Source organism: Colobus angolensis, unplaced genomic scaffold (genome assembly GCF_000951035.1).
Source record: "Colobus angolensis palliatus isolate OR3802 unplaced genomic scaffold, Cang.pa_1.0 Scaffold222, whole genome shotgun sequence".
Taxonomy (NCBI): domain Eukaryota; kingdom Metazoa; phylum Chordata; class Mammalia; order Primates; family Cercopithecidae; genus Colobus; species Colobus angolensis.
Window position 1 is genome coordinate 1,383,497 of NW_012115400.1, and position 12,758 is coordinate 1,396,254.

At 49.3% G+C, this 12,758-nt stretch overlaps 3 protein-coding genes across 6 annotated transcripts in view; 2 read left to right on the top strand and 1 right to left on the bottom strand.

Annotated features, from left to right (window-relative positions):
* The window catches only part of GPC2 (glypican 2), a 7,781-nt gene extending 2,543 nt beyond the window's left edge, over nucleotides 1–5,238 (bottom strand). Inside the window, exons 1-7 of the mRNA XM_011943954.1 lie at nucleotides 4,846–5,238; nucleotides 4,022–4,180; nucleotides 3,377–3,699; nucleotides 2,490–2,570; nucleotides 1,628–1,790; nucleotides 201–331; nucleotides 2–60 (exon numbers count right to left, since the gene is read on the bottom strand). Coding sequence (XP_011799344.1) covers nucleotides 2–60; nucleotides 201–331; nucleotides 1,628–1,790; nucleotides 2,490–2,570; nucleotides 3,377–3,699; nucleotides 4,022–4,180; nucleotides 4,846–5,011 — 1,082 coding nt within the window. The 5' untranslated portion in view covers nucleotides 5,012–5,238. The remainder of the gene's footprint in view (nucleotide 1; nucleotides 61–200; nucleotides 332–1,627; nucleotides 1,791–2,489; nucleotides 2,571–3,376; nucleotides 3,700–4,021; nucleotides 4,181–4,845) is intronic.
* Nucleotides 5,239–5,374: 136 nt separating this feature from the next.
* The window catches only part of STAG3 (stromal antigen 3), a 38,912-nt gene continuing 31,528 nt past the window's right edge, over nucleotides 5,375–12,758 (top strand). For 2 of the 4 annotated variants that reach the window (XM_011943893.1, XM_011943895.1), the window contains exons 1-4: nucleotides 5,555–5,818; nucleotides 8,291–8,470; nucleotides 9,863–9,965; nucleotides 10,478–10,594. In XM_011943893.1, the coding sequence (XP_011799283.1) occupies nucleotides 8,355–8,470; nucleotides 9,863–9,965; nucleotides 10,478–10,594 (336 nt within the window). In that variant the 5' untranslated portion in view covers nucleotides 5,555–5,818; nucleotides 8,291–8,354. Of the gene's footprint in view, nucleotides 5,819–8,290; nucleotides 8,471–9,862; nucleotides 9,966–10,477; nucleotides 10,595–12,758 lie in introns of all 4 variants that reach the window. The other 2 variants (XM_011943896.1, XM_011943897.1) reach the window with 2 other exon arrangements.
* The window catches only part of PVRIG (poliovirus receptor related immunoglobulin domain containing), a 45,233-nt gene continuing 42,370 nt past the window's right edge, over nucleotides 9,896–12,758 (top strand). Inside the window, exons 1-2 of the mRNA XM_011943892.1 lie at nucleotides 9,896–9,965; nucleotides 10,478–10,594. The gene's annotated coding sequence lies outside the window, so the exon portion shown is untranslated. The remainder of the gene's footprint in view (nucleotides 9,966–10,477; nucleotides 10,595–12,758) is intronic.

The window sequence follows — 12,758 nt, forward strand, 5'->3', positions numbered from 1 at the left end:
CGGCGGGGCTCGACGGTTGCGGGCCGGCACCGGGTGCGGGGGGCCGCACTCCTGAAACACCTGCGGCACGGGGAAGAGACCTCACACAGTCACCCTGGGGGGAACCACACTGCGTCCTCACTCTGACCCCAGAGTCTCTTCTCAGATCCCCCACACCGTCCCCGCCCCGGGCCTCACCTCCACCCTTCTCTCCCCTGTACCTGGGCGGACACCTTCGCACTGTTTTCCTGCAGGTACATCAAACCCTCCGAGATCTTCACCCCAATGGACTCAGCCGCAAGCTCAAAGGAAAAGGGGCCCTGAAGCTTATCAGCCAGGATCAGGAGACCATCTTAAGGGAGGCAGAGAAAGAGAAAGGATGGGATGAGTGGTGATACTGAACTAGGATGTTCCCGAAAATCCTCATTCGGGCTTTAGAGAAGCAGCAGAGTGTTTCGGGGAAACTCACATGAGCTCCCTCTCATGTTTTCCCCCAATTTGGCTTTAGAGCCCCTCTCCAGTTCACCCCCAGCCTTACTCGGGACCCTCCTCCATTCCAGACTTTTTTAAAATTTAAATTTAAATTTTAGGATTTTCGGATTTTTTTTTTTTTTTGAGACTGAGTCTCCCACTATCGCCCAGGCTCGATGGAGTGCATTGGCGTCATCTCGGGTCATGCAACCTCGGCCTCCTGGGTTCAAGCAATTCTTCTGCATCAGCCTACAGGCGCCTGCCACCATGCCCGGCTAATTTTTGTATTTTTTTTTTCTTTTTTCTTTTCGGTAGAGACAGGATTTTACCCTATTGGCCAGGCTGGTCTCGAACTCCTGACCTTGTCCTTGTGATCCGCCTGCCTCGGTCTCCCAAACTGCTAGGATTATAGGCGTAAGCCACCGTGCCTGGCCAATTTAAGGATTTTTTAAAAAGACAGGGTCTTACTCTCTCACCCAGGGTAGAGTATAGGGGCGCCCTCATAGCTTACTGCAGCCTCTAACTCCTGGGATCAAGGGAGCCTCCTGCCTCAGCCTCTGGAGTAACTGGGACAACAGGCACGTGTGCCACCATGCCTAATAAGTTCTTTCTTTCTTTTTTTTTTTTTTTTTTTTTTGGTAGAGATGGGGTCTAGTTACATTGCCCAGGCTGGCTTCCAACTCCTGGCCTCAAGTGATCCTCCTGCCTCAGCCTTAGGAGTAACTGGGACTACAGGCGTGGGCGCTACCACGCCTGGCTAATTTCTTTCTTTCTTTCTTTTCTTTTCTTTTCTTTCTTTCTTTCTTTCTCTTTCTTTCTTTCTTTCTTTCTTTCTTTCTTTCTTTCTTTTTCTTTTTCTTTCTTTCTTTCTCCTTCCTCCTTCCTTCCTTTCTTTCCTTCTTTCTTTCCTTCTTTCCTTCCTTCCTTCCTTCTTTCTTTCCTTCTTTCTTTCTTTTCTTTCTTTCCTTCCTTCCTTCCTTCCTTCCTTCCTTCCTTCCTTCCTTCCTTCCTTTTCTTTTCTTTTCTTTTCTTTTAGAGATGATGTCTAGCTATGTTGCCCTGGCTGGGTTCTAACTCCTGGCCTCAAGTGATCCTCCTGCCTCTCAGTCTCTCAAAGTGCTGTGATTACAGGTGTGAGCCACCATGCCTGGCTCCAGGCTTTCTTGAATCCCCTCACCCAAATAGTTGCCCCAGTCAGGTTCCAGTCCCCTGCTGCTGAGACAGCCACGAACCACGTTGAGGCAGAAGCCCTGGCAGGGCATAAGTGAGGGGACTCCTCGGCAAAGGGGACAGCCGATGAGACGCATCAGAGCCTGGCTGCAGCCTTCAGACACCGGCACCTGGGGGCAGAGAGTGGGGCTATGTCCTCCACAAACATTGTGGCTGCTCTCAGCCCGGCTTGGTGCCAGGCACAGACAGAAATCACATACCCCACCCCACGCCTAGGGCTGGTGACCCCATGTGGCAGCAGGTGAGATTGTCACAGATCTGAGGAGGGAGGTTCCAGGTTGCTGACACTGATTCGTGGGAGGGGTGGAACTAGAGAGGCAGTTAGGGGTGGAGGGAAGATTCAAGGACAAGAGTGAGCCCATCACAGCTGGGGAGGGAGGAGGTGGTCAGGAGGCAGAAGGTGAGGCTGGGAGGTCAGGTAGAGGATGGGCAGTGACAGAGGCCAAGCCAGGCATCTGGCCTTCAGTAGCAGGGAAGTAGAGTCATTGAGGGCTCCTGGGGGGTTGGGCAGGGGCAGTATCCAATCTCTGACTGTTGTGGAGATGAGCAGGCCCTTGGGGACTGAGGGGGGTAAGGGTCCACAGAGGGGAGGAGGGGGTCAGAGATCATGGATCGTGGACCAGTGGAGGTTTCACTCCAGCTCCCTCCTTCCTAATTCATCCTGGGACACCAGGGCCTAGAGGCAGACAGAGCCCCGGGCCTGGAGGCAGACATAGCCCCAGGCCTGTCCTGCCGGCTGGTGGCTAATTCTTCCTCGTGGGGTCTCTCTCACTTCCGCCTCTCCCTCCCTGGCCCCTGCCCACTCTAACCTTAAGTGCTTCGCTGACCACATTTCTTCCAGTCTCCAGGCCCTGCACAAAGGCTCGGGCAGCCACCAGGGTCCGGGTTATCTGAGAGAAGGCAAAGAAGATGAGAAAAACCACAAGGGTGTTATGGGTCAGTCAAGGCTGGAGCCAAGAGACTGCATCAAGAGCAGTGAGGGTTGGGTTTGTGGGGTTCTCTCAAAGTGGGTCGAGTGTTGGGTGGTACAGAGAGGCAGGTTCAAGAGCCCCACAGGAATTATAGTCTTAAAGAAAACCAAAGGAAGGCTTGGGAAGAGATGGAGGGATTATGTTGTACAGGGCTTAGAGATAGAGAAATTGTATATCGGAACTAACACTGAACTTGAAGCCAGAAGACCTGGATGTGAGCCACGGTTCTGCCATTTACTGGCTGGAAAGCTTAACCTCTGGGAGCCTCAGTTTTCTCATCTGTAAAATAAGGGCATGACTCTCTACCTTGCAGGGTGATGATGACAACTAAATGTGATACTATAAAAGAAAATGCCTTTTGCATATTGAATATATAATTCCTGTTTAGTTGAACCAGAGGAAGTCAAGGTGTTAGGATTAGGGAGGGGTTGGCACAAAGGTGGCTGGAGGTTAAGGGTAGGTGAGTGTTTGTGTGAAACTAGGGCACAGAATGGGAGGTGGCAGGGGTGGGGGCATCTGCTTCAAGAAGACCAAGGGGCACTGGGTCGGGCAGTGGTAAGTAAAGCTCAGGATAGGGATCACCAGGTCAGAAATGGCTTCAATGCAGGATGGGAGGATCACCAGGTCAGAGGTGACTGGAACACACCAGTTTGGAGATGAGTGGTGCACAGTTCAGGGGTCACTAGGTCAGAAGTGGTTGAAGCTCAGGCCTCAGGATCCCTCACCTGCAGGCGGAGGCGGCGGGGTGAGTCCCCGAAGGGCTGCAGAGAGCCATCGGTAGATGAGGCCAAGCGTGAGAGGCAGAGCAGGTAGTCAGGGGGGAAGCTGTACTGCGGGTGCAGCAGCGGGAACACTCTCTCCAGGAGCTGTGCCCAGAAATCCGCCAAGGTGTCATCCAACCCCTCACCAGATTCCCCATAGAAGTCTCGCAGCCGAGAGAACAGGCCATTGAATATGAGAGCGTGCTGAGCATACAGGCGGCCGTAGGAGTGGGAGAAGAGCTGGGTCAGAGAATGCTGGGCTATCGAGAGCATCTCCAGAAAAAACTCTGCAGCAAATGCAGGGAACAGGTGGAAGGTGGGTGAGGCCAGAGAAGGGGAGAAAAGTGAACAGGCAGAGGCAGGAGGGGATGGGAGAGAAGAGAAAAGACAAGTGAATCAGAAACTGAGTAACTCTCAGAGATGGGGCAGACAGGGAATGAGGGAGGGCAGGGCCCTGGAGATAGAGTCTGGGGGGTGGGCGGGCTAAACCAGGGCTGGGAGGGGATGGAATCTTCACAGACCGAGTAAGGAGTGGGGACAGGAGGCTTGCTGGGGTCCTAAGCGCCGAGAGGAGCTATGAAGCTGAGTTTGGGGACCCCAGGTCCTCACCATCAAATTTTCTGTGCCTGGCAGCCAGTGTGTGAACCAGAAAGGAGCCGCTGTCCTCCACCAGGCTTCGGAAGGTGGCCTCAGTCTCCCTGATCAGCCTCTGCTCTGTCTCACTGGAACAGCAGGTGTACTCCTGGGGACAGACCCGGAGGTGCTCACCTGGACAGAGGAGATGTGAAGGAATGGTGGGAAGTGATATCCTAAAATTCCTTCCATTTTCCGCCTCTCTCTGGGGATGATGCCTTCTCTTCTACCTGCCTGGTCTCTTTTCTATTGTCTGCACCCTCTTCCCCACCTGACCCTATTCCCCACCTTATTGTCTCCTCACCCATCCCAAGTTCACTCCCATTAGCCACGGGATCATCTATTTAACAGCTGCCCTGAGGGCCAAGTCAGTGGTCAGAGTGTCCTCAGGTGACCCTCCCCAACGTCCACACCCCAGACCTCAAGGGACTTGGAGGACAGCTTCTAGGGGATGAAGAAAGGGGCTTGGAAGGGTGGGGTTACTGGGTGAGCAATAAAGTATTCTCATAGAAGGGGCTAACAGAAACAGGGAGAACATGGCTGTGAAGAAAGAAACACATAGGGGGGTGTTAATTACGAGGAGGGGATTCCTGGGATGGGGATGGAGTAAGAGCGCTATTCTGTGCATAGCAGGGTTATTGTGATCCCGGTAAGGAAGTTACAGGAGGAGAACAGACACTACTGTGGGATGAAAAGATTAGTATAACGGTCACTCTGAAAGGGAAGAGAGTTATTGTGAGATGAGGAGGCCCCGCCCCCGCCCCCACCCCCAATTCTCTAGTCTTCCTCTTTCTCCTCACCTGAGATCAGGGCGGGAGGGATTAGGTTTAAGCTATATCCCCGGGCCCCCAGCACCTGCCGGGTCTCTGCACAACTCCGGGTGACCTTTGCCTCGCTCCCGGGTCCGGGACCAGGACCGGGACACAGAGGCAGCAGCAGAAGCAGGAGAGGTCGCAGCACGAACATAGCTGCAGCCACCCCGGGACGGCAAAGTGGGTCCTAAGGAGGAAAGAAGAGCCTCCCAAACTCGGGAATCCGGTACTCGGCCGCGGGACCGCTCCGCGGGTCAGAAAAAGAGTGCTATCCCCGAAAACTGAATACCGAGCACGATAGCTGGACCAGGCGGCATCTGCCGAGACAATGGGAGCGGGGAGCCGGACAGGGGGCGGGGTCCGAGGCGGGGCCCCGCCAATAATGGCTCGGAGCCGGCTTCAGGGGCGGGGGCAAGGAAGAAATTAAGCCAATGTAGCGCAGAAGCTCGGCAGGGGGGCGGGAACCGGCCGTCACTGAGGAGGTTGGTAAAATGGGGGCGTGGTCTCCCTTTGGGGCGTGGCGATCCTGTTCAAAAGGCGGGGCCTGGGTGGAATCCAGCCTATGGCAATTGAGAAGCCATATTAAAGGGGTTACTACAAGTCTGGTCCGAAACCCGTCCAATGGAGGGGGAGATTGAGGGTTGTGGGGGTGGGGCCTGGGTGGGGGCGGAGCTAAAGCGGACCGCACGCGTGCCCAAGCCCACGTGACAGGGCAGCACGCCTGAGAGCTTGAGGCCACACGAGGCTGTGGAGCGGCGTTAACTCAAACGTGGCGCGCACCAGCTCGCACACTCCCAAGCATCGCGATAGCTACTGGCCCTGGGCGAGCCGTTGGGATTGCGCTTGCGCACAGCGTGTTTTGTGCCTTCCCGCGCTTTTCTGAACTCTTTCGCCACCGGAAGGGCAGCGGCGGGCGCCTGTGCGGAAGGTGGGGTAGCGAGAGACACCTGAGGGACCTGAGGTGGGGGGCCTTCCCTGAACCCTGCTTCGCCAGAAGTCGCTCTTCCAGGCTCTGACAGTGAGGTTTCTCCTTGACACAAGAACGCATCGTCTCGCGACCCTCCCGGCCCTGATACTAGGAGCCTTCCTGGGCCGTGCCCCTAATGGCCTCTGCCACAGAGCCGGAGAATCCCCTCCCCAGGCCTCCGGAGACTGAGAGTCCACTCTCCTAAGCGCTTGGAAGGCTCCTCATCCCGAAGCCGGTTACCCCAGGGGCAGTCGTAGATATTTTTACCTTATGGAAAAACGGGAAATGCGCGCCTGCCTTTACTCCTTTTGCTTTTCCAGCTCTACTCTCATGGCGCTTCCACCCCCAAATCCTTAAGAGCCTCCCGTTCCATTCCAGGTGGAATCAGGTGCTAGTCCTCTAGAAAACGTAAGCCTGGGGTCTTTCTGTATTTTTTTTTCTTATTTATTGGTTTAGTTTTATTTCATTTTTAAGAACCTGTAAGTTCCCTTGCAGCAGGCAGTTTATACTTCCGAAGCCTCCAGAGAGGGGTGTGTCTGAAGCTGCCTTTCTGTTTGCCTTGCTTGGCTTTTTTTTAATTTAATTTTTTTTTTTTTTTTTTTTAAAAGACAGGGCCTTGCTATGTGGCTCAGGCTGGTCTTGAACTCGTGGGCCCAAGCGATGCTCCCGCTTCGTCCTCCCAAAGTACTGGAATTATAGGCGGGAGCCACCGTGCACTACGCCTCAGCTTTTGGAGAGCAATTCCAAACTCACTGCCGAGTTTCTGGGGCCTTGGTGTCTGCAATCCCTTGGTGCTTTCTTTGTCTTATTTATTTGTCATTACTATTTTTTGAGACAGTCTTGCTCTGTTGCCCAGGCTGGAGTGCATGGTGCAGTCATAACTCACTGCAGCCTCGACCTCCTGGGCTCAGGTGATCATCCCGCCTCATTCTCCACAGTAGCTGGGACTACAGGTGCACCACCACTCCTGGCTAGTTGTTTTGTTTTGTTTTGTTTCGTAGAGACAGGGTCTTGCTATGTTGCCCAGGCTGATTTCAAACTGTTGGGGTCAGGCAGGCTTCCTGCTTCAGCCGCTCAAAGTGCCAGGATTCCAGGTTTGAGCCACCGTGGGCGCCTTGCCTTTTTTTTTTTTTTTTAAATCTATGAGTTAAATTCCCTTGCAGCAGGCAGTTTACACTTCTGAAGCCTCTAGAGAGGGCTGTGTCTGAAGCTGCCCTGGTGTGTGCTTTGCTCGGATTTTTTTTTTTTTTTTTTTTTGACGCATCTCATGTTGCCAAGTCGTCTCAAACTGCTGGGCTCAAGCAGTCTTCCTGCCTCAGCCTCATGAGTAGCTGGGACCACAGCTGTGCGCCACCACACGTAGCTAGTTTTTGCTTATTTTTTGTAGAGATGGGGTCTTGCTATGTTGCCCAGGCTGGTCTTGAACTACTGGGCTCAAGCAGTCCTCCCGCCTCAGCTGCCTAAAGGTCTGGGATTACAGGTATGATCTACTGCACCCAGCGTGTTTTTTTTTTTTTTTTAAAGAAAAAACCTATGAGTTAAATTTACTTGCAACAGGCAGTTTGCACTTCCACAGCCTCTAGAGAGATGTGTCTGAAGCTGCCCTGGTGTGTGACTTCCTCAGCTGTTGGAGAGCAGCTCCAAACCCGCTGTCCAGTTTCTGCGGGGGTTGTTGGCCTTAATCCCTTGATACCTTAGGTCAGCTCTTTGTCTTATTTATTTAATTTTGAGATGGAGTTTAGCTCTTGTTGCCCAGGCTAGAGTGCAATGGCACAATCTCAGCTCACTGCAACTTCTGCCTTCCATGTTCAAGCGATTCTCCTGCCTCAGCCTCCCGAGTAGCTGGGATTACAGGCATATGCCATCACACCTGGCTAATTTTGTATTTTTAGTAGAGACAGGGTTTCTCCATGTTGGTCAGGCTGGTCTCGAACCCCCGACCTCAGGTGATCTGCCTGCCTCGGTGTCCCAAAGTGCTGGAGTTACAGGCATGAGTCACCGTGCCCAGCCATTTTTCTTATTTATTATTACTTTTTTTTTCTTTTTTTGGGGGGACAGGGTCTTGCTCTGTCACCCAGGCTGGAGTACAGTGGTGTGATCATAGCTCACTGTAGCCTTGAACTCCTGGACTCAAGCAGTCCTCCTACCTCAGCCTCCTGAATAGCTGAATACAGGCATGTGCTACCACACCTATTATTATTTTTTTTTTGTAGAAATGGGATCTTGCTGTATTGCCCAGGCTGGTCTTGAACTCCTGGGCTCAAGCCATCCTCCTACCTCGGCCTCCCAAAGTGCTGGGATTATAGGCATGAGCCATGGTGCCCAGCCTTTGTCTTAGTTTTTGGTCCCACTCACCCGACCCCAGAGTTCTAGAACCATTCCCTTGGAAAGAAAGGGACTGGTCAGGGCCGGGGATGGAGAAGTGCTGTGACAGGAGCCCTTTCTTGTATTTCTTTCTTTCTCCAGCTGGATCGCCATACCTAACCTGCAGTCCTCATCGTCCTGGCGCCGTAGCTCCTCCTCTCCAAGCATGTCCTCCCCACTGCAAAGAGCTGCGGGAGGTGCCAAGAGGGCCTTGTCTGCGTCTTCTAGTTCCTCTGCCAGTCTACCCTTTGATGACAGGGACTCAAACCATACATCAGAGGGGTAAGTAGATGTTGCATTGTGCGGCCACTTCCTGTGTCTGTCGCAGCCTTCTGCCTCTTGTTTCCCCACATTGATGATAATATGCGTGGGACTGTGTGAAAACACCAGAAGTGCTATACTCGTTCAGCACAGTGACACCCTCCCTCCAGCTCTAGGTGTTGGCAGTCTTAGGTGTTGTAGACATCAAAATAGTAGTACATCCTGTTTTTCTTTCTTTCTTTTTTTTTTTTTGGAGACAGAGTCTTGCCTTGTTGCCCAGGCTGGAGTGCAGTGGCGTGATCTCGGCTCACTGCAACCTCTGCCTCCCGGGTTCAAGCACATCCTATTTTTAATCCATTATCCATCTTATCTAAACCTCTCTTAAACACATTTCTGTGTTCAGCATGTACAACCCCTGGTGGGGGCTGAGAGGTGGCAGATGGGGGAGTAAAGAGTTCTTTATTTGTTGCCTGGCAAATTGTATATACTTTTTAGCCGGTGTCCCCTAGTTCTCCTACTTGAGGATTTTGTAAACAGGTCTGTGTATCTTTATTTATTACCATACATGAGTTTATTCTGTGTAGGTTATAATAATATATCTTGGTTTTTTGTTTCCAGAAGGAAAAAAGCTAATTTCATATAGATCTGCTTTATCCCCTGGCTGTTTTAATTGGCTTTCTCTGAATCATTTCTGTTTCTGTCAGTACTACTGTGGGGGACCAGATTATATCAATGTTATAAACTTGAATTGATAAGACATGTAGTTTATGTTTCAAGGGGGTGAAATTTAGGTACATATTACTCTTCCATTTCTGGTTGAGTGATAGATGACTTCCTGAGCCATGATTATTTTTCTCTACGAAGAGCAGTGATCTCTACCTGCTAAGTGAGTATCATTTGATTCTCTTATTCGGAGAGAATACTAGGAAGGGTTGTCCTTCCCCTGCCTCATTTCCTCATTCTTCGTCTCCATTGCTTTCACATGAAAGTTTTCCTTTAAGACTTTGTCTCAGCTGGGTGTGGTGGCTCAAGCCTGGGAGGCTGAGGCGGGTGGATCACCTGAGGTCAGGAGTTTGAGACCAGCCTGGCCAACATGAAACACCTGTAATCCCAGCTACTCGGAGGCTGAGGTAGGAGAATCGCTTGAACCTGGGAAGTGGAGGTTGCAGTGAGCCGAGATCACGCCATTGCACTCTAGCCTGGGTGACAAGAGTGAAACTCCGTCTCAAAAACAAACACAAAAGATTTTGTCCCAACTTCCTACTAATAAGAAGCTCATTTTTTCTTAAAATCCGAATATGTTTTTCTCATGGAGATGGGGTGCGGTGAGAGACAGAGAAACTATAATTCATTAGCCTTTTATATGGAAGGAATAGGATGGTTGTATTTCAAGAGAACCATACTTTCTCACAGGAATAGTGACTCTTTGTTAGCTGATGAAGGCAGTGACTTTGAAGATAGCTTGAATCGCAGTGTGAAGAAGAGAGCAGCAAAACGACCACCGAAAACAACGCCGGTGAGTCAGCCATTTTTCTTCTGTTTTTGAATCTTGTGGAGGAAGCAGCCCAGCTACTCAGGAGGCTGAGGCAGGAGAATGAAGCCAGAGGGCGGAGCTTGCAGTGTGCTGAGATTGTGCCTCTGCACTCCAGCCTGGGCGACAGAGCAAGACTTTGTCTTAAAAAAAAAAAAAAAAAAAAAAAAGCCTAAAAGAGGTTCAGGTGATATGGTTCATAAAAAGACAAGATTAAGGGATGGAAATAGGAAGAAGAGAAATTTCGAAGATAATAAGAGAAAAGGATGTTAGGATGTAGAGATACGGGAAAGGGACTCAAGAACTTTTTTTTTCTCCTAGAGAAAAAAGTTAATAAATTTCATAATAGTATAAAAATCAACTATTTCAGGACTGAGTCTAACTCAGATTCTGCTGTGGAATTGGCAGCTTAAGCCTACTTGTATGATAATGATGAAACCAAGTGTTAATGTCACTTTTACCTTTTTTTATATTTCTGATCTCTTTATACATATCAGGTGGCAAAACATCCAAAGAAAGGGTCCCGAGTGGTACATGGCCATAACCGGAAACAGTCAGAGCCACCAGCCAATGATCTTTTCAGTGCTGTGAAAGCTGCCAAAAGTGACATGCAGGTAAAGCAGTGTCTTACTTCTGTTGATACCATCTCACTTTTTGTAAGGTGGTAAGGACAAGTGTCTACAAACTTGATTTGATATGAACATTTTAATGAGTATAACATATCAAAAAAGATAAGATTATGGGGTGAATCCTTGGAGTGATAGAAAGATAACCTTGAATGAGAGAACGTGTTCTTTTCTTTTCTTTTTTTTTGAGACACAATCGCTTTCCATCGCCCAGGCTGGAGTGCAGTGGCACAGTCTCCGCTCACTGGGTTCAAGCGATTCTCATGCCTCAGGTTCCCAAGTAGCTGAGATTACAGGTGCATGCCACCACGCCCAGCTAATTTTTGTGTTTTTAGTAGAGATGGGGTTTCGCCATGTTGGCCAGGCTGCTCTTGAACTCCTAACCTCAGGTGATCCGCCCACCTCAGCCTCCCAAAGTGGTGGGATTACAGGCATGAGCCACTGCACCCAGCTTTGAGAGAGCATGTTCTTTTCTTAAAGGTATCACAGGAGTGATTACGCCTTTGTAGATTGATGGAGCAGATGAGGAGACGCATTGCATGACATAGGAAGGAAGTTTGGATGTGGGTGGCACCTTGTTCACCCATGTTATTTTTTAGCTCCATCTTGACAATTGTACTTAATTATTTTTTCCCTCTCTCTGTTTCTTTTTTTATAATTTTATTGAAGTTCTAATATCCAAAAGTGTACAAAGCTTATATGTCGTTTAAAAAATAAAAATAATCACCCAGATCTGTAGCCCCAGCTCAATAAATGAAACCTTAATAGTGCTGTAGAGATCCTTTGTGTACCTTCTTTCTATCCTACCTCACAGTCCCCTTATTACCGGTTGGTAGACACTAGAGTGAATTTTGTGTTAATCTTTCTCATCTTTCATTGCAGTGTTAACCACTATGAATGTGTTCTTTAATTATGTAAATGAATCCATTATTCAGCCTTCTGTGATTTAATTAGTTCAGTTAACATTGAGATTTATCCACATTAATGTGTAGTTTTATAGTTTCTGGGAAGATATTTAAAATTTTCAAACATACAGAATTTTGCTAGTTATATTTTTGTTATTTGATTTCTAACTTTATTGTATTGTAGTCAGGGAATGTAGTGTTTGAAATTTATGTAGGGGCTGGGCACAGTGGCTCACACCTGTAATCCCATCACTTGGGGAGGCTGAGGCAGGCAGATCACTTGAGGCCAGGAGTTCGAGACCAGCCTGGCCAACATGGTGAAACCCTGTCCCTACTAAAAATACAAAAATTAGCTGTGTGTGGTGGCGTTTGTCTATAATCCCAGCCACTTGGGAGGCTGAGGCGTGAGAATTGCTTGAACCCGGGAGGCAGAGGTTGCAGTGAGCTGAGATTGTGCCAGGGCACTCCAGCCTGGGTGACAGAGTGAGACTCCGTCTCAAAAAAAAGAAAAGAAAAGAAAAATTTATGGAGACTTAGCCTTATGGCCTAGTATTGAGTTGGTACTTTCATTTTATCTTTTCTGTTTCTTTTTCTCCTTTGCTTGCTTTCCTTTGGATTTCTTATCTTCTACAAGGACCTGAGCACATTTTAATTCCAGTTGTCTTTTCCATCTTACATGCAGTTGTACAGTGTGTTAATTTTTTTTTTGAGACAGAGTCTTGCTCTGTCGCCAGGAGTGCAGTGACGCGATCTTGGCTCACTGCAACCTCTGCCTCCGGGGTTCACGCGATTCTCCTGCCTCAGCCTCCCTAGTAGCTGAGATTACAGGTGCATGCCACCTCGCCCAGCTAATTTTTGTATTTTTAGCAGAGATGGGGTTTCACCATATTGGCCAGGATGGTCTCGATCTCTTGACCTCATGATCCGCCTGCCTTGGCTTTCCAAAGTGCTGGGATTACGGGTGTGAGTCACCGGGCCTGGCCTTTTATTTCTTTTATTTTAGTCCATTCTCCCCCTCTATTATTTTTAAAATTTTATTACGCATAGTCATTTTATAATCTATGGTAGATTATTATCTAAAGTCTTTGTGAATATAATTCTGTCAGTGCCTTGTTTCTTTGTATGTTTTACTAGGTTTTATTGTGAGCCACTCATTTTCCCTAGAGTTCTTATGTGTTGGAATTCTTTGGGGCCTAGGTCAAAGGTGGGGTTTTTTTTTTTTTTTTTTTTTTGACGCATCTCATGTT